This window comes from Rhinoraja longicauda, chromosome 17, assembly GCF_053455715.1.
Source record: "Rhinoraja longicauda isolate Sanriku21f chromosome 17, sRhiLon1.1, whole genome shotgun sequence".
Classification (NCBI taxonomy): Eukaryota; Metazoa; Chordata; class Chondrichthyes; order Rajiformes; family Arhynchobatidae; genus Rhinoraja; species Rhinoraja longicauda.
The window spans coordinates 3,519,817-3,543,279 of NC_135969.1; the positions used below are offsets into that span (position 1 = coordinate 3,519,817).

Consider the following 23,463-nt stretch of genomic DNA (forward strand, 5'->3'; position numbering starts at 1 on the left):
TGTCTTGCTTCAGGATTTGAGAATATATCTGGTATAACTGAGTTCAAATTCAATGTGCTCTGCATTGTTAAAAAATGTGTCGTCTTGACGGCTCTTCAGGCCACTATGGGCTCTGAAGCTATTTATTTCTAAATATGTACTTTTTCTATTTGCTTCCAGAGAGATGAAGAAAGGAAATATTGGAGTTGTGTTGGCGATTTTAGGAAAAAAATTGGGAGGACCTTTTACAAAGGTGGATTATGGGCTCACGGGCAAAAATGGTGTTGTGCATCCCAGTTTAGAGGTAGTTATTCATATGTCAAAGATTCTGAATGCAAATCTGTCTGTCAAGTGTTGTTTCTTTGGGGTATAATGTAATAGCCAGCTAATATTTATCATACAGAGCAGACCATCAAGCTAATTACATAATTGAACACTTAAATTCTTGGGAAACATGATTATTGTTTATGTGGAAATATATGCTTCTGTGAAAGAAAATGTCATAGAGTCAAACTATCAACAGTTTTGCTAATCAAAATCAGTAGATTTCTACTGAGGATGTAAATTAGTGGTTTATTCTTATCTTAAGCGACAAACATTCACAACAATGTGTGGATTTGAAGCAGAGTTTAAATGAATCATTAACCAATTGATGTTGAGGTAAATGTCATCTAAAATTGAATTTTGACATATTAGCATGTTATGAAATGCCCCCTAAAATAAAATCCCATTTGTTCCTCATGAGCTTTATTTTTGTTAACAAATCTAGTCTTTGTTACGACACAAGTTTTTTTTAGAAAGCATATGTTACGTCAATTGCACTAGCTTCAACGACCCTTATTATTTCATCAGAGGATCCCATCAAGTTAGTCTAACATGATTTGCCTTTAAATTCCAAATTACAGTGAAGGATGATTTAATACACCCAAATTATAAATTTGAACACAAGGAACTATTTGAATTTGTTTCCTTTAGGCCAGTGCCAAGAAAATGGAGGAGAATGTGCACTTTTTCGGCACCACAGTAGAAAACCTATTGTACAGATTTGGCAAGGTAATCAATCAGCATTTCTTTTCTTATTAAATGTGGTCATGTCAAGAAAATGTTTATTTGTAAATGTGTAAAAATGTTCAGACGAAAGTTGGATTTCGATATCTTTATCACAAAACTATCTTCCGTAGAAAATGCATATCTCTAAAATCTGTGAGTATAAATTGGAAAAAGCAGTAGCAGATATTTTGGGAAATACCGGCATTTGTGCACCAGTTGCCAGCATTCTTTCCACACACTCCCATCACTCCCAACAACTGCCAGGTAGCTCACAGTGCAAATGACAAGTTGTAAACTTGCTGGTAGGCATGCTCTGACATTGTGTTCCGTTTTTTTTAAGATTGTAATGTTAAATAATAAAATATATAAGAACATTTATTATGTAAACATTGTTTTCCAGTTCTTAGTTACCCAAAGTAAATTAGAATTTTTAAAGTAAAATAATTATTTATCTTGATTATGTAAATCTCTGAAGTTTAGTTAAGCGATACAGCACACAAACAGATCCTTCAGCCCACTCCGTCCGCACCGACCAGCGATCCCCATACACTAACACTATCCTACACACACTTGGGACAATTTTACATTTATACCAAGCCAAATAACCTATAAACCTGCACGTCTTTGGGGTGTGGGAAAAAACCAAAGATCTCGGAGAAAATCCACGCAGGTCCGTACAAACTCCGTACAAGATTGCACCCTTAGACAGGATTCAACCTGGGTCTCTTGCGCTGTAAGGCAGTAGCTCAACCGCTACACCACCATGCCGCCCACTTGTTAAACATGAGTTATTTGGTGCATTTCAGTTGAGAGTGCTTGTAGGAGTTCATTATTTGTTCACATTACTGTCTGTTTTTAATACAGAACCTGGTAAGGGATCATCAAAAACGGAAATTAAATGGGGAAACCCTTTCTAAGACGGACATCATTTTAGATGGCCAACATTTTAGGTATTGAGGAAAGTATTTGCTCCAGGAAAGTGCCATCTATTGGTTACAACCTGTATAACAGATTTATTTTGAGATGGCCGCACTCCACCACATATTTTTAAATATTTAAGTCTGAACATGAGAATTAATAATTAAAAGCTTGATTGTAATGAAAAAGTGGAACGAGGACCAGTAAATAGGACCCACACAAATGTAAAACTTTAAGGTGCATGTGTTATTTTGTTGCTTTGTAGATAGCACAAAATCACATTTTTACAATGCAAAAAACCCCAGTAATTTCAGAGAGTGAATGTGCACTTGCCTGCGAGGAATTAACTAGCAAACAATAAATGTGCCATTTTGCCAAGCAGAACTGTTATTCTATGGTTTACTTTACTCTGTGGCAGCTCTAGCTTCACTTAGCTTTGTTCAATAATCATTTTTTGTAATCATACCTCTGTTCGTGAGTTATTGGGTGCATTTCAGTTGAGAGTAATTGTAGGAGTTCAGTATTTGTTCACTTGACTGTCTGTTTATTGTGCAGAACCAGGTAAGGAGTCACACAAGAGCAGGGAGATTATATGAGGGGGAAAAAGACACAAAGTGCTGGAGTAACTCGGGGGGTCAGGCAGCATCTCTGGAGAACAGTAATTACCGATGTTTCAAGTCTGAGAAAGGGTCCTGGCCCAAAACGTCACCTATCCATGTTCTTCAGAGATGTTGCTTGACCAGCCGAGTTACGCCAGCACCTTGTCTTTGTGTCTTTGTTTTGTAAACCAGCATGTGCAGTTTCGTGTTCAACCACTCAACAGTGGTTCATAGAAACATAGAAAATAGGTGCAGGAGGAGGCCATTCGGCCTTTCGGGCCAGCACCATTCATTGTGATCATGGCTGATCATTTACAATCTGTAACTTGTGCCCAACTTCTCTCCATATCCCTTGATTCCACTAGCCCCCAGAGCTCTATCTAACTCCATGGGTGGTTCTGCATGAGTGCATTTTTTGGGAATGTGCAATTACTTCAGGCTAGGATGGAGGGGAAAATTTGAGATAAGTGCATCCAAAGGTCCTTTTTGTTTGGATTGCTAACGCAAAGTCAAGCATTTCATAAGTTCATAAGTGATAGGAGCAGCATTAAGCCATCTGCCCCCTCAAAGTCTACTCCGCCATTCAATCATGGCTGATCTATCTTTCCCTCTCAAACCCATTCTCCTGCCTTCTCTCCATAACCCCTGACACCCTTACTAATCAAGAATCTGTCAATCTCCGCCTTAAAAATATCCATTGACTTGGCCTGCACAGTCTTCTGTGGCAATGAATTCCACAGATTCACCACCCTCTGACTAAGGAAATTCCAGGCTTTTCACTATTCGGTAACACTTTAGGTTTCAATGAGGTGTCCCCTCCCACCCCCCTCCTTATCCTTCTAAACGAGTACAGGCCCAGTGCCTTCAAACGCTCTTCATATGTTTTCAAATCCCATCCATGAAAACTTAATCAACCATTTGGTTACCGAGCTTCAAATCTGTCTAGACAAAGCGTACCCCCTAGCTTTAAAACAGGTGGAAGAACAGCTGTTATTAGTCAGGCATTATCCCTAAACATTAGCAAAACTAGTGTCTCTTCCTTCAAAGGAAATGGAATAATTCAGGGAGTCAGGTTGTAAGTGGAAAGTGCAGTGGTGCTGCAGGTATTGCAAATGTGACACAGCTCCTGTAAACTGAGTTCATTTCTAATCTTAAGTACTGTCTGCATAAAATTGCAAGTACTCCCTATGACCATGTGTGTTTCTCTGGAGTGCATTGATTTCCACCCACATCCCAAAGATGTGTTGCTTGTTAGTTAACTGTTTATTGAAAATTGCCCGTTGTGTAGGGTGGGTAGTTGGAGAATCCGAGTGGACACTAATAAAATAATAGGCTGCAGTGAAATTAGTTGGGCAGTGGAATTGACGGAATTGACTGAGCTGTCAAGGACTTGATGGCTTGTCTTTATTTCTGTCATAAACTCTTCCTTTTACATAACCAATGCATGTTTTTCCGGATGATAAACCTGTTTATAGATAATATTGTTTTCATCCTCGCTTCTACTCCTTACATAGTCTGCAAGAAATATTTTCTTTATCATTCTCATTCCCACATTCGGGTCTGAAATCCATCACTGTTATCTTGCAGGTCACAAAATGTGTGTCCCTGGTGTGCAAGATGTACAAAAACATTTGAGTTCAAATTATTATAACAAAACTGCAGTTGTATTTCAAAGTGGATGAGAACTCGTGCTTATTAAATAAGAATGTAAAAAATATCAGTGCAGTTGCTACATTCCTCTGGTTCTGACTGATTGTATTTCAGCATATATCATCCAGAGATCATTAGAGCCTGGTCACCTGGGAAAGGAAAAGCAAGTTAGAATTTTAAGCATAAATGTTAAATAATGAATGCTGGTGAACTTGAGAAAGCTGAAGGCAGACACAAAATGCTGGAGTAACTCAGCGGGACAGGCAGCATCTCTGGAGATGCTGGGTCGAGACCCTTCTTCAGACTGATGTCAGGGGAGTGGGCGGGGCAGAGATAGAATGTAGTCGGAGACAGTTTGACTGGTGGGAGAACTGGGAAGGGGGAGGGGATGGAGAGAGAGGGAAAGCCAGGGCTATTTGAAGTTAGAGAGGTCAATGTCCATACCGCTGAGGTGTAAGCTACCCAAGCGAAATATGAGATGCTGTTCCTCCAATTTGTGCTGGGCCTCACTCTGACAATTGAGGAGGCCCAGGACAGAAATGTCAAATTGGGAATGGGAGGGGGAGTTAAAGTGTTGAGCAACCGGGAGATCAGGTAGGTTAAGGCAAACTGAGCGGAGAAGTTCAGTGAAACGATCGCTGAGCCTGCGCTTGGTCTCGCTGATGTACAGAAGTTGACATCTGGAACAGCGGATACAGTAGATTAGGTTGGAGGAGGTGCAAGTGAACCTCTGCCTCACCTGAAAAGACTGTCGGGGTCCTTGGACGGAGTCGAGGGGGTAGGTATAGTGACAGGTATTGCATCTCCTGCGGTTGCAGGGCAAAGTAGCTGGGGATGGTATTTATTCACAAAATGCTGGAGTAACTCAGCAGGTCAGGCAGCATCTCGGGAGAGAAGGAATGGGTGACGTTTCGGGTCGAGACCCTTCCTAGACTGAGGAAGGGTCTCGACGCGAAACGTCACCCATTCCTTCTCTCCCGAGATGCTGCCTGACCTGCTGAGTTACTCCAGCATTTTGTGAATAAATACCTTTGATTTGTACCAGCATCTGCAGTTACCTTCTTATAGTACCTGGGGATGGGGTGGTTTGGGTGGGAAGGGACGAGTTGATCAGGGAGTTGCAAAGGGAATGGTCTCTGCAGAAAGCAGAAAGGGGTGAAGATGGGAAGATGTGGCCAGTACTGGGATCCCGTTGGAGGTGGCGAAAGTATTGGAGGATTATATGCTGTATGCGACGGTTGATGCGGTGGAAGGTGAGGACAAGGGTCCTTGTTGCGAATGGGGGGAGGAGGAGCAAGAGCGGAGCTGCGGGATATCACTAGTGAGAGCCTCATCTATAATGGAAGAGGGGAGCCCCCGTTTCCTAAAGAATGAGGACATCTCCGATGATCTAGTATGGAAAACCTCATCCTGGGCGCAGATGCGGCATAGATGGAGGAATTGGGAGTATTGGATAGAGTCTTCACAGGAAGCAGGGTGCGAAGAAGTGGAGTGTAGATAGCTATGAGGAGTCAGTAGGTTTGTAGTAGATGTCGGTCAATAGTCTATATCCTGTGATGGAGACGGTGAGTTCCAGGTCGGTCAATAGTCAATTGAGAAAGCTAAATAGTTTCTGTAAGCGAATTAAAATCACAAAATTGCTATGTGTCAGACTAGTACTACTACCATTACCTGACTGATGTTCCAGGATAAAAATAAAGAGGGAATTAACATTAATTTCCATACCCCATGTTTCATTTACATCTTACTGAGCCTCAGCTTTCAAAATAAAACTAACAGTAGCACACATGGTGATACAGTAATATTGAATGGTCCTCCTTCAGGAATTTGAGCATGTAATGTAGGCTGATCATCTAATGTAGAACTAAGAATTGCTGCACTGTTAGAGGTGCTCCACCCTGGATGAGATGTTAAACTGAGGCCCATCTGTTCATGAATTACTTCAAAGAACACCAATTATCCCAGTGTCACAGCCGATTTTTACCCTTCCATCAACATCACTAAAATAGGTTGATTCAACCATTTTAACTCTTAGTTTCATTTAACTCTTAATAGACAATAGGTGCAGGAGTAGGCCATTCGGCCCATCGAGCCAGCACCACCATTCAATGTGATCATGGCTGATCATTCTCAATCAGTACCCTGCTCCTGCCTTCTCCCCATACCCCCTGACTCCGCTATCCTTAAGAGCTCTATCTAGCTCTCTCTTGAAAGCATTCAGAGAATTGGCCTCCACTGCCTTCTGAGGCAGAGAATTCCACAGATTTACAACCCTCTGACTGAAAAAGTTTTTCCTCATCTCCGTTCTAAATGGCCTACCCCTTATTCTTAAACTGTGGCCCCTGGTTCTGGACTCCCCCAACATTGGGAACATGTTTCCTGCCGCTTACCTGTCCAACCCCTTAATAATCTTATATGTTTCAATAAGGTCCCCTCTCATCCTTATAAATTCCAGTGTATACAAGCCTAGTCGCTCCAGTCTTTCAACATATGACAGTCCCGCCATTCCGAGAATTAACCTAGTAAACCTACGCTGCACGCACTCAATAGCAAGAATAACCTTCAAATTTGGAGACCAAAACTGCACACAGTACTCCAGGTGCGGTCTCACTAGGGCCCTGTACAACTGCAGAAGGACCTCTGCTCCTATACTCAATTCCTCTTGTTATGAGTGGCCAACATTCCATTGGCCTTCTTCACTGCCTGCTGTACCTGCATGCTTCCTTTCAGTGACTGATGCACTAGGACACCCAGATCTCGTTGTACATCCCCTTTTCCTAACTTGACACCATTCAGATAATAATCTGCCTTCCTTTTCTTACCCCCAAAGTGGATAACCTTACACTTATCCACATTAAACTGCATCTGCCATGCATCCACCCACTCACACAACCTGTCCAAGTCACCCTGCAACCTCATAGCATCTTCCTCACAGTTCACACTGCCACCCAGCTTTGTGTCATCTGCAAATTTGCTAATGTTACTTTTAATCCCTTCATCCAAGTCACTAATGTATATTGTAAATAGCTGCGGTCCCAGCACCGAGCCTTGCGGTACCCCACTAGTCACTGCCTGCCATTCTGAAAGGGACCCATTTATCCCCACTCTTTGCTTTCCGTCTGCCAACCAATTTTCTATCCATGTCAGTACCCTATCCCCAATACCATGTGCTCTAATTTTGCCCACTAATCTATGTGGGACCTTGTGGAAGGCTTTCTGAAAGTCAAGGTACACTACATCCACCGGCTCTCCCCTGTCCATTCTCCTAGTTACATCCTCAAAAAATTCCAGAAGATTAGTCAAGCATGATTTCCCCTTTGTAAATCCATTCTGACTCGGAACGATCCTGTTACTGCTATCCAAATGCTCTGCAATTTCGTCTTTTATAATTGACTCCAGCATCTTCCCCACCACTGATGTCAGACTAACTGGTCTATAATTTCCTGCTTTCTCTCTCCTTCATTTCTTAAAAAGTGGGATAACATTAGGTACCCTCCAATCCACAGGAACTGATCCTGAATCTATAGAACATTGGAAAATGATCACCAATGCGTCCATGATTTCTAGAGCCTCCTCCTTAAGTACCCTGGGATGCAGACCATCAGGCCCTGGGATTTATCAGCCTTCAGTCCCATCAGTCTACCCAACACCATTTCCTGCCTAATGTGAATTTCCTTCAGTTCCTCCGTCACCCTAGGATCTCTGGCCACTAGAACATCTTGGAGATTGTTTGTATCTTCTTTAGTGAAGATGGATCCAAAGTACCTGTTCAACTCATCTGCCATTTCCTTGTTCCCCGTAATAAATTCCCCTGCTTCTGTCTTCAAGGGACCCACATTTGCCTTAACTATATATTTCCTCTTCACATACCTAAAGAAGCTTTTACTATCCTCCTTTATATTATTGTCTAGCTTACCTTCGTACCTCATCGTTTCTCCCCGTATTGCCTTTTTAGTTATCTTCTGTTGCTCTTTAAAAGAGTCCCAATCCTCTGGCTTCCCGCTCTTCTTTGCTATGTTATACTTATTCTCTTTTATTTTTATGCTTTCCTTGACTTCCCTTGTCAGCCGCGGGTGCTTCTTACTCCCCTTAGAATCTTTCCTCCTCTTTGGGATGAATTGATCCTGCAACTTCTGCATTATTCCCAGGAATACCTGCCATTGCTGTTCCACCGTCTTCCCTGCTAGGGTCTCCTTCCAGTCAAATCAACACTAAATCCAGAATTGCCTTCTCCCTGGTAGGCTCCAATACAAGCTGTTCTAAGAATCCATCTCGGAGGCACTCCACAAACTCTCTTTCCTGGGTCCAGTACCAACCTGATGTTCCCAGTCTACCTGCATGTTGAAATCTCTCATAACCACCGTAGCATTATATTTGCGACATGCCAATTTTAACTCTTGATTCAACTTGCACCCTATGTTGAGGCTACTGTTTGGGGGCCTGTAGATAACTCCCATCAGGGTCTTTTTACCCTTACAATTCCTCTTTTCTATCCATACTGATTCTGATGTCACCCCTGGCAAGGGAGTGAATATCATTCCTTACCAACAGAGCGACCCCACCCCCTCTGCTCACCTGTATGTCTTTTCGATAGGTCGTAGAGCCCTGAATATTCAGTTCCCAGCCCTGGTCCTCTTGTAGTCATGTCTCTGTAATTCCCACAACATCATACTTGCCAATGTCTAACTGAGCCTCAAGCTCATCCACTTTATTTTTTATACTTCGCGCATTTAAATACAACACTTTAACTTCGGTATTCACCTCCCCTCTCACACCGGTCACCATTGGCCCTGACCTTACTCTCTTATCCCATCTAGAACTTTCCTTCCCATTTATTCGAGAGTCCTTTGCAATTTCTCCTGTATTCGCTTCCCCTTCAACTCCATCTTCATATTCCCAATTTGTCAACCCCCCCCCCCCCCAGTAACACTAGCAAACCTGCCTCTTCTACTGTTTTGTGCTCAAAACAAAAAATAACTGATCTCAAGGCACATCAAAAGGACACAAAAGCTTTGCCCATTAGATTAGGACCTGAAATGTGGAAATAGAAATAAAACCAATTGATCTGGGTATATTCATTGCCTCATATACATGGGGCTAGATTATGCAACTCTGATACAATGGGGCTGGAATTTCATAAATTGTTAAAGATTTAAAATTGTTTGATATTCTTTTTGAGAAAATCAATATTCCTAGAGACCTGCTATGAATTGGGGGCCTTTAAAATCTCTTTATCTTCGTTTCACTAGAGCGATATAAAATTTACGGTTTTGGCTTCAACATTGCATTTTGGTATTTGACATTCGCACGAGTAGAAGATTCAATCCTTGATGACCATTCTAATCACAAAATTCTTCATCACCATCCGTCAACCCAACAATATTCCATCTAAGATGTTGAGAAAGGTGCTTAATTCAACCACTACCAACAGGAATTCATTCTTCATGTTTGTCTTATTTTATAAAGCTGTTGTCTTTAATCTGTGCGGCCAAATATCAGACTCTGGAGGGAGTTATATGATTTATCGTCACTGGTACTCGATAATTTTCAGTACCACCTTCAGATTACCCTGTAATCCCTTTTCTCATGAGAACAGTTTTCATTTTTCATTTATCTCGTCTTTCACAAGGCAATATCCAAAGTATGTACTGATCATATTATTGGACGAACATGCAGAGATTTGCAATATTATTCCACTGTTTCAAATCGCCCATCGTGGCAGTTTAGGAATTTAATTAGGAAAGGAATTTAGTAATGGTAGCCTTGAAACTACAAAATTATCATTAAAAACCTAGGTGGTTTATTAAGATAAAGAAGGAATTCTGTTGTCCTTGCCCTGGCTTGGTGGCTGCAGTCCACCTATGTAGTTTACTCTTAACTGTATCCTTAGTTGTAATAATAATCTGTACTGTTCCTTATTTCCTCAGCATCTTTGCTACAGTGTAGAGCTTCAAACTGATCAGTCCAGACTAAAGTGATTTCATGAAGATATTACATGAATTCACCACTTAATTGTACTTTTAATGTTTTAAAACTCACTTCACAAAATTTTTGCTTTCTGTTAGCTTTAAGGAATATACACATGATGAGCTGAAGTGCTGAAGGTAATGTCTTGTGAACATATCTGACTGACACTTGGCTCTTTGACCTTACCTTGCCCAATTCTGTAGCTGGTCATTGATTTTCCACTTTGCCACCTCCGCTGCTACACTCCCATTCTGTGCCATTTTTGATTGAAATACATCGACAGCCCATCTTCAACATTGGCTTGTGTAGGAAGGGACTGCAAATGGTGGCTTACACCGAAGATAGACAGACACAAAATGTTGGACTAACTCAGTGGGACAGGCAGCATCTCTGAATAGAAATGGGTGACGTTTCTGGTTGGGACCCTTCTTCAGACTGAGGTGGCAGCAAACTGCTCTGGCAGACCCATTGTTTCTGCTTGCTCCTATCCCACTGAACTAATTTCCACATACCTCGACTCCATCCCTGGTCCAATCCCTTCCCACGTATGACCAAGACACCTCACACGCCCTTTGTCTCTTCAATTACTTCCGTTTTCCAGGCCCCCACTCACTTATCTTTACTATTTTAAACCAGGCGCCAGCTCTCGGACACCTCCTCCTACTTACCCTTGGACCATGACCCCACAGATGACCACCAGGCCATAATCTCAGACCATTTCTGATTTTATCACTTCCGGCTGTCTACCCTCCACAGCCTCCTACCTTATCGTTACCCAGCCACGCACGGCCCGATTTTGTCTTCTCCACAAAATCCATAAACAGAACTGCCCTGGCAGGCCCTTTGTTTCTGTTTGCTTCTGTACCATTGAATTTATTTCCACACACCTCGACTCCATCCTATCCCCCGGACCAATCCCTCCCCACCTTCGTCAAAGACATCTCACACTCCCTTCGTCTCTTCAATTACATTGTTTTTGCAGGCCCTCACTCCCTTATCTTTACTATTCTATATTGGCTTGATAAGCACATAGATATTCAAGGAATGGAGTGATATGGATCACGTAGAAGCTGAGGAGATTAACGGCATCATATTTCACACAGACGTGAACTGATGTGCTGTACTGTTCTAACTGTTCTATGTGCTGTGACTAAGAGTGGAGAAAAGTCTATGTGGGACAGTGATTCCCAATGCACATTACTTACCTGTAATGTTGGACTTGGAAATCAATCTAACAAATTGTCTGTTTTCCTTTCTGCCCCTATTTACAAACGACAGGTACCCATTTGCTTTTTGTTAACCAACTACAGTAACTATGCACATATACACATCGCCCTGTGTTTCTGGATTTCTTTTAGAATTGTACCACTTTGTTTATTTTGTCTTTCCTTAATTTGCCATAGAAATGCTATTCTGCATGAGTGTTACTGGAAAAGATCAAGAGGAGAATTACCAGTTTGAAACCTAATTTAAAATCATAGTAAGTCAGAGAGCTGGGTTCGTTTAAGTATAAATGACAAGGAAGATGAGGATTTAAATGCGAATTTACTAAGTTAGAGTGAATAGTCATGAAATATAAGTATAATTAGTTAGTTATGGTCAATATAGGAGTAATTTCACCCATCTGGCTATATTAACTGAATTTTGTTTTGCTTAAGTCTATCATGGAATAATGTGTACTTCCCTCTACAGACTATAGTAGAAGAACAACTGGTGGTGAAGAAAGTGTCCGATATTCTTATTAATCTTTATGCCATGACAGCAGTTATTTCGAGGGCTAGTCGTTCTATCAGCATTGGCCTTCGCAATCATGACCATGAGGTAGGTTCATATTACCTAGGCAATTAATATTACTCCCATTAAATCTGCAGCAACTCTAAATCCAAATTATGCTACTTTACCCAAGTCTTGAAACCAAAATACTGCTTTTATTAATGGTATTAACCCAATGAGCCAAAACACCAATGAGCCAAAACATTATGACCACTGACAGGTGAAGTGAATAACATTGATTATCTTGTTACAATGGCACCTGTCAAGGGGTGGGATATATTAGGTAGCAAGTGAACAGTCAGTTCTTGAAGTTGATATGTTGGATGCAGGATAAATGGGCAGGAGTAAAGACCTGAGCGACTTTGACAAGGGCCAAATTGTTATGGCCAGACGACTGGGTCAGAGCATCTCTGAAACTTGTGGGGAGCTCCCAGTCAGCAGTGCTGAGTACCTACCGACAGTGGTCTGAGGAGAGACAAATCACAAACCGGCAACACGGTGTTGGGCGCGCCCAAGGCTCATCGATGCGCGAGGGCAACAAAGGCTATTCAGTCTGGTCCGAACCGACAGAAGGTCTACTGTGGCACAAGTCACAGAAAATGTTAATGGTGGTCACGGGAGGAATATGTCACAATACACAGTGCATCGCACCCTGCTGTGTATGGGACTGCATAGCCGCTGAACGGTCAGAGTGCCCATGATGACCCCTGTCCTCCGTTGAAAGCGCCTACATTGGACACACGAGCGTCGGAACTAGACCTTGGAGCAGTGGAAGAAGGTCGCCTGGTCCGATGAGTCCCATTTTCTTTTAGATCACGTGGATGGCCGTGTAAGTGGGCGCCATTTACCTGGGGAATTGATGGCACCAGGATGCACTGTGGGAAGACGACAAACCAGTGGAGGGAGTGTGATGCTCTGGGCAATGTTCTGCTGGGAAATCCTGGGTCCGGCCATTCATGTGGACATCAATTTGACACGTTGAAGACCAGGTACACCCCTTCATGGCAATGGTATTCCCTGATGGCAGTGGCCTCTTTCAGCAGGATAATGCGCCCTGCCACACTGCACACATTGTTCGGGAATGATTTGAGGAACATGATGAAGTGTTCACAGTGTTGCCCTGGCCTCTAAATTCTCGAGATCTCAATCCGATTGAGCATCTGTGGGATGTACTGGATTGACAAGTCTGATCCACGGCGGCTCCACCTCACAACTTACAGGATTTGAAGGATCTGCTGCTAATGTTTTGGTGCCAGATACCACAGGACACCTTCAGGGGTCTCGTAGAGTCCGTGCCTCGGCGGGTCGGCGCTGTTTTGGCGGCACACGGAGGACCGGCAGCATATTAGGCAGGTGGTCATCAGGTTTTGGCTCATCAGTGTAGAAGTTTAAATTGACAATTATATTTTAAAGAAAATAACAGAAGCAATAAATTATAAGTGCTGCTGTGAGAAATTAGCCATGGAGGGAATGGACTTTCCCTTCATAGATGCTGCCTGACCCACTGAGTTCTACCAGCACTTTGACTTTTGCTCAGGACTCCAGTATCTGCAGTTTCTTATTGATCCATGATTATTTCAGGTGAGTTTTTGTTCTATGATTTATTTTTGAAGGTGCTTATCTCAGAATGTATATATTCCCATACTTCTGATGAAAAGGGAATTGTAATAAATTCTGGCAAAGGTTATGAATCACAAAACACTGAATGGCTATTGAAGGAAAATTTGAAAGAAAGCTAAAATAAAATTGTCATTTGGGAGGGAGGAGGGAAGGAAGTATTGTTCCGTCAAAAATTATCCTGCTGCTTTTAGAAGGATGAGGGGGATCTCATTGAAATCTACCTGATAATAAAAGGCCTCGATAGAGTGGACGTGGACTGGATGTTTCCAGTAATGGGAGAGTCTAAGACCAGAGGGTACAGCCTCAGAATAAAAGGACACGCCTTCAAAATGAAGATGAGGAATTTATCTAGCCAGAGGGTGCTGAATCTATGGAATTCTCTGCCATAGACGGCCGAGACTTTGGGTATTTTTTAGGTGGAGATTGATAGGTTCTTGATTAGGAGGAGCATCAAGGTTTTTGGAAGAAGGCAGGAGAATGGACTTGACAGGGAAATAGAGATCAGCCATGATTGAATGGTGGAGTAGATTTGATGGGCTGAATGGCCTAATTCTGCTCCTACATCTTATGGTCACGTGCCTGCAGAAGGTAGAAAACAACTCTAGACTAACTATCCTATTTTTCTCTTTCCTTGTTAATGTCTCTCCAAGTGGGATGATGTAGAGATTACAATAAAAACAATGCAGCAAAATGTCCACCCCCTCCCAACATAGTTGCATCATTCTGCTTGTGTCGGCCAGTTGCTCAAAACCATCAGCTCGGTTTCCTTATTATTTCCAATATTTTCCTTGCTGCCATATGCGTTAGGATTCAAGATCTTCACCATTTTTGGAAGCAATTACTTGTGCCTTCTCTGACATTTATCCTAATGGGCAACAGTAATCCAACAGTTTGTCTTTTCTGAAATGATTGATTCCTTCACAATACTATACCACTGATTGATCTAGATGGCTTATCTTGCGGGTCTCAGAACTAATTTGTCAGAGATAGAATAAGCCTGTAATAGCTCCAGGCTTGTAAATGTGCAGTGGATTGCTTTTCTGAATTCAACTCAGAAAACAGACATTTGAGAGTATAAATTTAAATAATAAGCTCATGCCACTCGTCTCAGTTGTACAGTTTTAAAAATATTATTCTTTTCAAAGCACCAGGCTAGACAAATTGCTGAATTTCGTATAAGTAGAATTGCTTAACATGATGTCTGCTGAATAGAAGTAAATTGCTGTCTTTATTAATTATTCAACCCACACGATTACAGGGAGAGCATACAAACTCCACACGTACAGGACACGTGATCAGGATCGAACCCGGGTCTTTTTAGGCATTAATGATACAGCACAGAAACAGGCCCTTTGGCCCACCGTGCTCGCTGACAACATTGAAGAAGCAAGGAACTGCAGATGCTGCAATTTTGAGCAAAACACAGTGTTAGTGGAACTCAGCGGGGAGGGAATAGACAGATAACATTTCGGGTTGGGGCCATTCTTCAAAATGGAGACTGAAATTTAATATAAAATCCAAGAAATTGGATATAAAATCCAAGAAATTGGATATAAAATCCAAGAAATTGGATATAAAATCCAAGATTCATTTAAAGAAAGAATACATTAAATCTGATGAATTGATATTAACACAAATTTGAAGTATTTAGCTGTAGAAAAATTACATCATTTTTATAACAAGATCTTTCTTGAATTTAAAGATAACAGCTTTGGACTATTATGAATGGGACTGGTCTAAATTTAGCATTTTACTTCCTTCAAAAATGATTTGATCTTTTCAGTAACATTTCAGAAGCACAAGGATATAGTTTCTGAACTATTAATAACCTGATTAGAAATGGCTATTGGAGTTAATTTTAGTATTTGCTTAATTGTGTATTTTTTCCATGTGTATTAGCATGAATTAATGCATTTTTCAGGAGCTGAAGAGGAGACAGGCAGCCTACGTCTGTTTCCTCTTTGGTTTGACATGATTTTCTGAACTGTTTCCCTGATGTTCTCTTTCTATCATCAGATTTTGCTTGCCAACACCTTTTGCTCTGAGGCCTATTTCCAGAATAATTTCCTTTTGATGAAACTTCAGAAAAGTAAGTATTTTCAAGAATAGTAAATGCTGCTAAGCATTGCATAAAGCAGACCTTGAACTGTTCAGTTGAAATTACAAATGTTGCTGTCTAGCAATATACTTTGAAAGAGCAGTTTACTAAAGGGCATCATCTTCATAACAGGATTTTTCTTGAATTCCTATGACATCGGCTTGTCATAGGACTGGTTTCAATTTAATTTATTTCACTTCCTCAAAATATGATTGCGATCTTTTCAGTAATTGTGTATTTTTTCCATTTATAGTAGCATGAATTAATGCACTTTTCAGCATCTGAAGAGGAGCAAATTCTAAAAATGCTCAATCTCCAAAGTACCACATATACTGGAAATAAAAAGATATTCTGGAAGTACGGAGCAAATCAGTTGTGAAAGAAACACTTAATGTTCAGGTCAATGGCCCAGCGTCAAAACTGCCAATAATTCTGTTCTTTTACCAAACAAAGACTGCACCTTTTGAAGATGGTTTTTACTCTTGGTTTCCTATCATTTTCAATTGCACAGTGAAATATTCAGTGTAATTTTACTGCATGACTAGATAAGAGTTTTTCAGAAAGGAGCATGGGAAGCAATATATCACCTTGGTCTGCATTAATTGCAGTATAGCAGATGGTAAATGCAGTAGAACACCACAATGGAGCTCAGAGTAACATGCTTGTTTGGATAGTTACTTTTGAGCTTGATCAAATCCTCAATGATCAGGATGCTGAATTGAATGAGGATGCTGACATTGATTCATCTACCTTTCCAGTGGATTTGGAGGATTTTCAAGAAGTCTTCACCTTAGGGAGGCTTCCGAGATACGCCAAGTAATTTACATCTTCCAGATTGTTACAATGGATTTTGACCAGTGTTGTCATTGAAAGGTTGAGAGAGGACTTTTGTTTTCCAGGTGTTTGGTGTTAGACCAGTTCTATCCTGTGAAGAAATCAACAATGCCTTGATGCTTGGCCAAACGTAACTTCCTCACTGATGTGGGAATCCCTGGTCCGTTACCACTCAAAATAGAGGAACATTGGAAAAGCCATTGGGTGCTTTGAGTCTCTCTGATAGGAGCATGTGAAGCCAATTGTAGAAGGAACACACAACCCAGACTAACCTATCCACTTTCTCTGAAGCACCACCACATGTGGTAGAATCTTCAGCATTTGATAGTTCAGCCACCTCAAAGCCCACCGAACTGGAGTGGAAGCACATCATCTTTAACCACAAGGACCTGCTCAAAAGGAAGGGGATGAGAATCTCATTTAATTTGAGTGAGAGTGGGGCTGGGCGTAGGGAGATCCAGCGTTACAAGTCAATAGACAAAGACTCGGTAAAATTAATCAAAAGTAGGAAAGTATTTTGGGAGGAAATATTCCTTAAGCATTATTCCCAGAGCAAAGGTATAATAATTACATTTTGCAACACAGGAGATACTTCCTTCATGAAGCCTTTGCCCCAAAAGCATGATTCTAATTCTCTCATTTTCTGTCAATGTGTTAAACACAATGGAAAGTCACTAGGTTCATAAGGTCATAAGGAATAGTAGAATCCGGCCATTTGGCCTATCAAGTCTACTCCCCCATTCAATTGGCAATAGACAATAGGTGCAGGAGGAGGCCATTCGGCCCTTCGATCCAGCACCGCCATTCAATGTGATCATGGCTGATCATTCTCAATCAGTACCCCGTTCCTGCCTTCTCCCCATACCCCCTGACTCCGCTATCCATAAGAGCTCTATCTAGCTCTCTTTTGAATGCATTCAGAGAATTGGCCTCCACTGCCTTCTGAGGCAGAGAATTCCACAGATTCACAACTCTCTGACTGAAAAAGTTTTTCCTCATCTCAGTTCTAAATGGCCTACCCCTTATTCTTAAACTGTGGCCCCTTGTTCTGGACTCCCCCAACATTGGGAACGTGTTTCCCGCCTCTAACGTGTCCATCCCCTTAATAATCTTATACGTTTCGATAAGATCCCCTCTCATCCTTCTAAAATTCAATCATGGTTGACCTATCTCTCCCTCCTAACCCCATTCTAACCCCATTCTTCTGCCTTCTCCCCATAACCTCCGACACCTGTACTAATCAAGAATCTATCTCTGCCTTAAAAATATCCAGTGATGGCCTCCACAGCCTTCTGTGACAAAGAATTCCACAGATTCACCACCCTCTGACTAAAGAAATTTCTCCTCGTCTAAAAGAACGTCCTTTAATTCTGAGGCTACGGCCTCTAGTCCTAGCTAGACTCTCCCACCAGTGGAAACATCCTTTCCACATCCACTCTATCCAAGCCTTTCACTATTCTGTATGTTTCATGAGGTCCCCCCTCATTCTTCTAAACTCCAGCGAGTATAGGCCCAGTGCTGACAAACGCTCATCATACTAACCTACTAATTCCTGGGATGATTCTTGTAAACCTCCTCTGGACCCTCTCCAGAGCCAGCACATCCTTCCTCAGAAAAGGTGCCCAAAATTGCTCACAATATTCTAAATGCGACCTTGTAGAGCCTCAACATTACATCCTTGTTTTTGTAAACAAGCCCTCTTGAAATAAATGCTAAAAATTGACTTTGCTTTCTTAAATTGGCATAATTGCTTTTCTGAGAAATTTAGCACTCCACTGAGCATTTTGAATATTTATTTGTTTACTTTTAAAACACTGTTTGAGAATGATGTGCACTTTTTGTCAACAAGATGAAATAAATAAATGCCAACCAAAGCAACATTACATTGAAAAGTTGTGAGCATCCACTGTCATTACAGAAGGCTTCCTAGCAACCTAGGCCCTTGTGTATCAAAAGGAAATGATCAATGTACTAAGATAAACTTTGCATGGAGGAAAAAAAGCTCAAATTTGGCACATATGTGTAAAGGGTAAACATGGAATAGATTTCTGGATGTGGTCATAGTGACAATTGACAAATTAGTGTATATGATTCCAAATGTCATCAACATTTTAAGCATAAAGTGGCAATATGATATTTCATTATTAATTTCAATTTCCTTTTGAAGTTGTACATTAGAGTATGTAATGTGGACAGTTGGGATTGGAAAAATTACTATTTATTAAAGATACTGAAACTTTTTTTTCTAAATCATCTTTTGACTTGTAATGTGTAATAGACGAGGAAGAGTTTATGTAAAAAGATTATCCATAATCTATTTTGCTGTGTACTGGATTATGCTGCACTTCGAACTTAAATTATCCCACTCTTTAATAATGTACTTTAAAATTAATGATCAACTATATTGTTTCCTAATGCATTTATTTTTCTTTGTTAGATTCCCCAGAAAACCTTGATGACAACATTAAGAAAATAGCACAAGAAGTGTTGGACAAGAGAGAATATATTTGCTCACACCCACTTGACCGAACGTTTTAGGAAATAGCTATGGCTTTAGTTTTTAAAACTTGTAAATAAATCTGGGCATTATCACTTGGCAATAAAACAAAACTGCTCGATTCCTGAAAAAAAAAGATGATTTACTAAATAATTAATAACTACGTATTTGTTCATGCAGTTGAATTGATTATACAGTATCATTCAGTAGTATGTTCAATGATATATTAATCAATGTATTTATGATCGAAATAACTGAGTGTTTAGCCAGTTAACATGGACCATATTAGTTTGAATAACGAAAGTACAAGTATTGTCAAACAATGAATCAGTTAACTGGGTGTATCTGTTGGCATAATTTTTTGAAAGTGATAGCTCTTTGACATTTCCTCATTTAGTCGATTAAGCTTTCGGATGTGGAGAATGCTCTGTAGTTTCTGCTAAGGAAAAAATACAAAACAGCTTTAATTTGAGATTGAAACTAACTTCTGACATTGTTAACATTTCAGATTTCAGAAGGACTGAAGACTTGAGAATGGAGGGTTAGCTATTACACCATGAAGCTTTAATGTAGCATTGGTTGGAAGGTACATTTGTGTTGGCTGCATCTGGAACCATTATTAGTCTGCACATAGTTATGTCAAGTGAACAATTGTGTCTGATTTCTAGTACATAATGATTTCTCCATTAAGTGCTGAGGAGTACCCATCAGAGTTCGTTCAGTCCCAGTTCAGAACAGAGATATATTCTTCTGTTGAAGTAAGTTTGGTGGAATATTTGGTCAGAACCTCTTCTAGTTAGGAGTGCAGTGCAGCTGTTGGTTGAGCTTAAGTAATAATGCGCGATTAAATAAATTGGATTTGTTCACATATTAAGTGGTTCATTATGGCTGAATCAATAATTCAGATGATACCAAATCAATTGTGTCAAAGCACCAGTAATCTAGATAAAGAAAATGATGAAGACAATCATGACTAAGGTCAGCAAACTACTTATGTTCCATGTCGTACTGAAGAAGTATGTTAGTACCATTTTCCACTTATGCTTAACACTGATGCATCTACTGTAATTATTTTGGATGCGCTTCCAATCTCCAACAGACTTGGAAAAAATATGCGACAGAAGCCATCTGCTTTCAAATTTCAAAATAAGATTAAGGGTTAAAAATTCCTGATTAAAAAAATTAGATGAAGGGCAGACAGCAATAATTTTTGTTCAGAGTTAGCATCTTAGGAATGGAAAGCAGTATAATGGTTGTGAAATTTAATACAATACTCAACAAAAATAAGCAAGGAAACGTGGAGGATGAAATAAATCATTTTTGAATTGTAGAATTGAATTGTGGTATACCATACCAGCTTTGGGCTTGAGACAAAAAGTTGGTCTCCATGCCTTAAAAACAGAGGATAGGCCTGAGATGGACCACAGCACCAAAGAAACAGACACATACCTTCTCATCCTCATAAGAATGGTGAGGATTCTTATGGTGTGTCAGATTTAAGGCATTGAAAACATTGAGAATAATAGAAAATACCAAGCACTGAGAAAGGTATACTCAAAACAAAAAGTATTCACATAAAACAAAACTGAAGTGGGTACCTAACTGGCATAGTTTTGGATTTGTAGAAGCTATGTACTTCTGTATGTTGTTCAAAATTTGAAATAAAATCTCAGGTACATCAAAAAGATTAGAATATTTTTTAACAAGAATACATCAAGGGGCAGTACTTTACATTGTCTCAAACAATGTGCCAAGTTGTTACAAAATGAGTAAATATGGGAAGAAAGATCTTGTGTTAATATTGGAAACACAAAATGTGGTATTGGGAGATTATCATTCTTCGGGAAGTATAATTACATTTTTTATATAATGTATAAAATTATATAAAATTTGCTCTAATTTATCATATCATGAAAAAAAGTGCCTTCATGTGTATTGGGAGATTATCATTCTTCGGGAAGTATAATTACATTTTTTCTATAATGTATAAAATTATTTTAAAAGTGCCTTCATGTGTCTAATATTTCACTTATCATAATACTGTGATGTTGATGTTCACAAAGAAATGTTTCAATAAATTCAAATTCTAGTATTGAAGTAAGAATTTTATCATTTCAGCACATATGGTATTAAAATGGTCTTCACTCTTGAACAATTTAGTAACATAACCATTCCTTCAATTTTGAATCAAAGTATCAAACTAGCCCAGGAGAGGAGTTCAGGTCTGCAACTTGGTTGGTCTTGATTGATGTAGTGAATACCTGCATGATCTAGAGCTCTGGAGGAAATATGGACCATCTATTTCCCTCCACTCATACTGCCTGGCCTGCTAAGTCCCTGCAGTAGAAACAACCTTCCTCTTTTGAAAACGTTTACAATTCCCTACATTTTTTCAGAGGTCAATTTCAGGAATTCACTAGCTTTCATGCATCACTAAAATCACTCGTATGCCATGGTACTTTAATTTCAAAGATAACATGTCTTCTATGACTGTTGCTGGTTAAGTTACTTAATTAGTGAAGAACACGGTGATCAATGTAAGGAGTAGAATTTTAACAAATTAAACATTTGTTCTGTGAAAAACAACATCATAGCACTACGTTTATAGTTAAATATTAGACAAATGTTACAGTATTTTCTGAGTTAACCATCTCTAATTTGTCAATGTCAGGATTTTTTGTGCAGGCTTATGTAATGATCATTGAGCTTTGGTCAAGAGTAAGAAGGAGGCATGGAACAGGTATAGGCAGCTGGGATCAAGTGTAACCCTGGAGGAGTTTCAGGAACTAAGGAGAAATCAGAAAGGCAAAAATGGGACAGTTAATAGCTCTGGCAGATAGCATTAAGGATAATCGCAAGAGATTTTATAAGTACATAAAGGGAAAAAGTGTAACCAGAGAGGGACCTCCCAGGAATCAAAACAGTCAACTCTGGAGCCACAGGAGTAGGGCAAGGTTCTCATTGAGTATTTCTGCTGTTTTTACCGTGGAGAAAGACAGGAGGACTGAGGAACTTGGAGCAGTCAATGGAAGTGTCTTGACAGCAGTCAATATTACGGTCGAAGAGGTGTTGAAGGTCCTGACTTGTATGAAGGTACACAAATTTCCAGGGCCGGATCAGGTATATACAAGACACTGGGAACCTGGAGAGGAAATTGCGGGAGCCCTGGCTGAAATTTTGCGAGTTATTAAATACAGGCAAGATGCCGGAAGACTGGAGGGTGGCAAATTTGTGTGTCTATTCAAGAAGGGCTGGGAACTAGGCCAGTGAGCTTAACATCTGTAGTTGGAAAGTTACTGAAGAGTATTTTGAGGGATAGGATATAAATGCATTTAGATGGACAAGAGCTGATCGCATCTCCGTCGAGGTAAGAGATTGAAAAAAGTTCAGTAGTCAAGTAGTATCTATGGATTGAAAGGAATCGTCCTGATGCAGGGTTTTGACCTGAAGCGTGGACTATTGCTTTTCATTCACAGTTGCTGCTTCATCACTGAGTCAAGTAATGCCTTGATGTCAAGGGCAACTATTCATTCTTCATCTCTGGAATTTGGCTTTTAAAAGGAGATGATTAGAATGGTTTTTTTTTGGAGATGATCATCTCCTGGAAGTTTATGCATCCTAGTTTATTTTGGGGATCTGGGTGTTGGTCAGCATTTATCATGCACTCCATTTATGTTCACATGTGTTACTTGTCACTTATGAAACCAGGAATGTAGTCCTTGTCTAAAGATTGCTTCCTTGAAGAGATGTAACGAGATGTGATCACGGCAATCATCAGTGAACATTCTTCCTTCTGACGTTATCATGAAAGGAGCATTGTTGGTGAAGGGGATAGAGGTGGTTGCATCAATGATACCGACCTGAAGAATCCTTGCAGTGATTCCTGGTACTGCATTGTTAGTTCACAATGATGTAAGAATTAAATATCATGGGCTTTAAGCTGAAATTGGGAAATCTTTGACACCATTGCATCTGTACTGGAATGCCTTTTATGTCTATTTTGAACAGATACCAAATGTTCCACCAATTCCCCCTACCCCGCCCATTCCTGTTGGCTCCGTCCCATGCATCTAGTGAATAGGTCAGATCTGCTTACATGAGGGTAAACGTTTGGAAAGCAGGCAACCTGGATTGGGTCCTTGGACAGTTTCGGAAATCATGTATCAATTAACTGACCACATTCTTCACCAGCATCTTCATCTGATCGTTTCAAGTGTCTACTGTAATAATCTAGTGACCTTTCTAAATGACTACTGCCCAGTAGTCATTGCAATAAAGTGCTTTGAAAGGTTAGTAATGGCCCATATCACACCACCTATCTTCTAGACAATCTGGAGTCCAGACCCTTTCAATTTGCAGACAGGAAAAAATTAGATTTGCAGAGGACTGCATCTCCTTTGCCTTGCATTCAGCTTTGGATCACTTTGACAATAAGAACACCCATGTCAGGATGCTATTCATTGACTACAGCCCAGCCT

The 23,463-nt window shown here is 40.3% G+C and overlaps 1 protein-coding gene across 1 annotated transcript in view; it reads left to right on the plus strand.

The window, feature by feature from the left end:
- acad9 (acyl-CoA dehydrogenase family, member 9) overlaps window positions 1-20,920 on the plus strand; it is a 53,951-nt gene extending 33,031 nt beyond the window's left edge. The window contains exons 14-18 of the mRNA XM_078413953.1: window positions 160-283; window positions 955-1,032; window positions 11,856-11,984; window positions 15,573-15,645; window positions 18,926-20,920. Coding sequence (XP_078270079.1) covers window positions 160-283; window positions 955-1,032; window positions 11,856-11,984; window positions 15,573-15,645; window positions 18,926-19,026 — 505 coding nt within the window. The 3' untranslated portion in view covers window positions 19,027-20,920. The remainder of the gene's footprint in view (window positions 1-159; window positions 284-954; window positions 1,033-11,855; window positions 11,985-15,572; window positions 15,646-18,925) is intronic.
- Window positions 20,921-23,463: the final 2,543 nt, after the last annotated feature.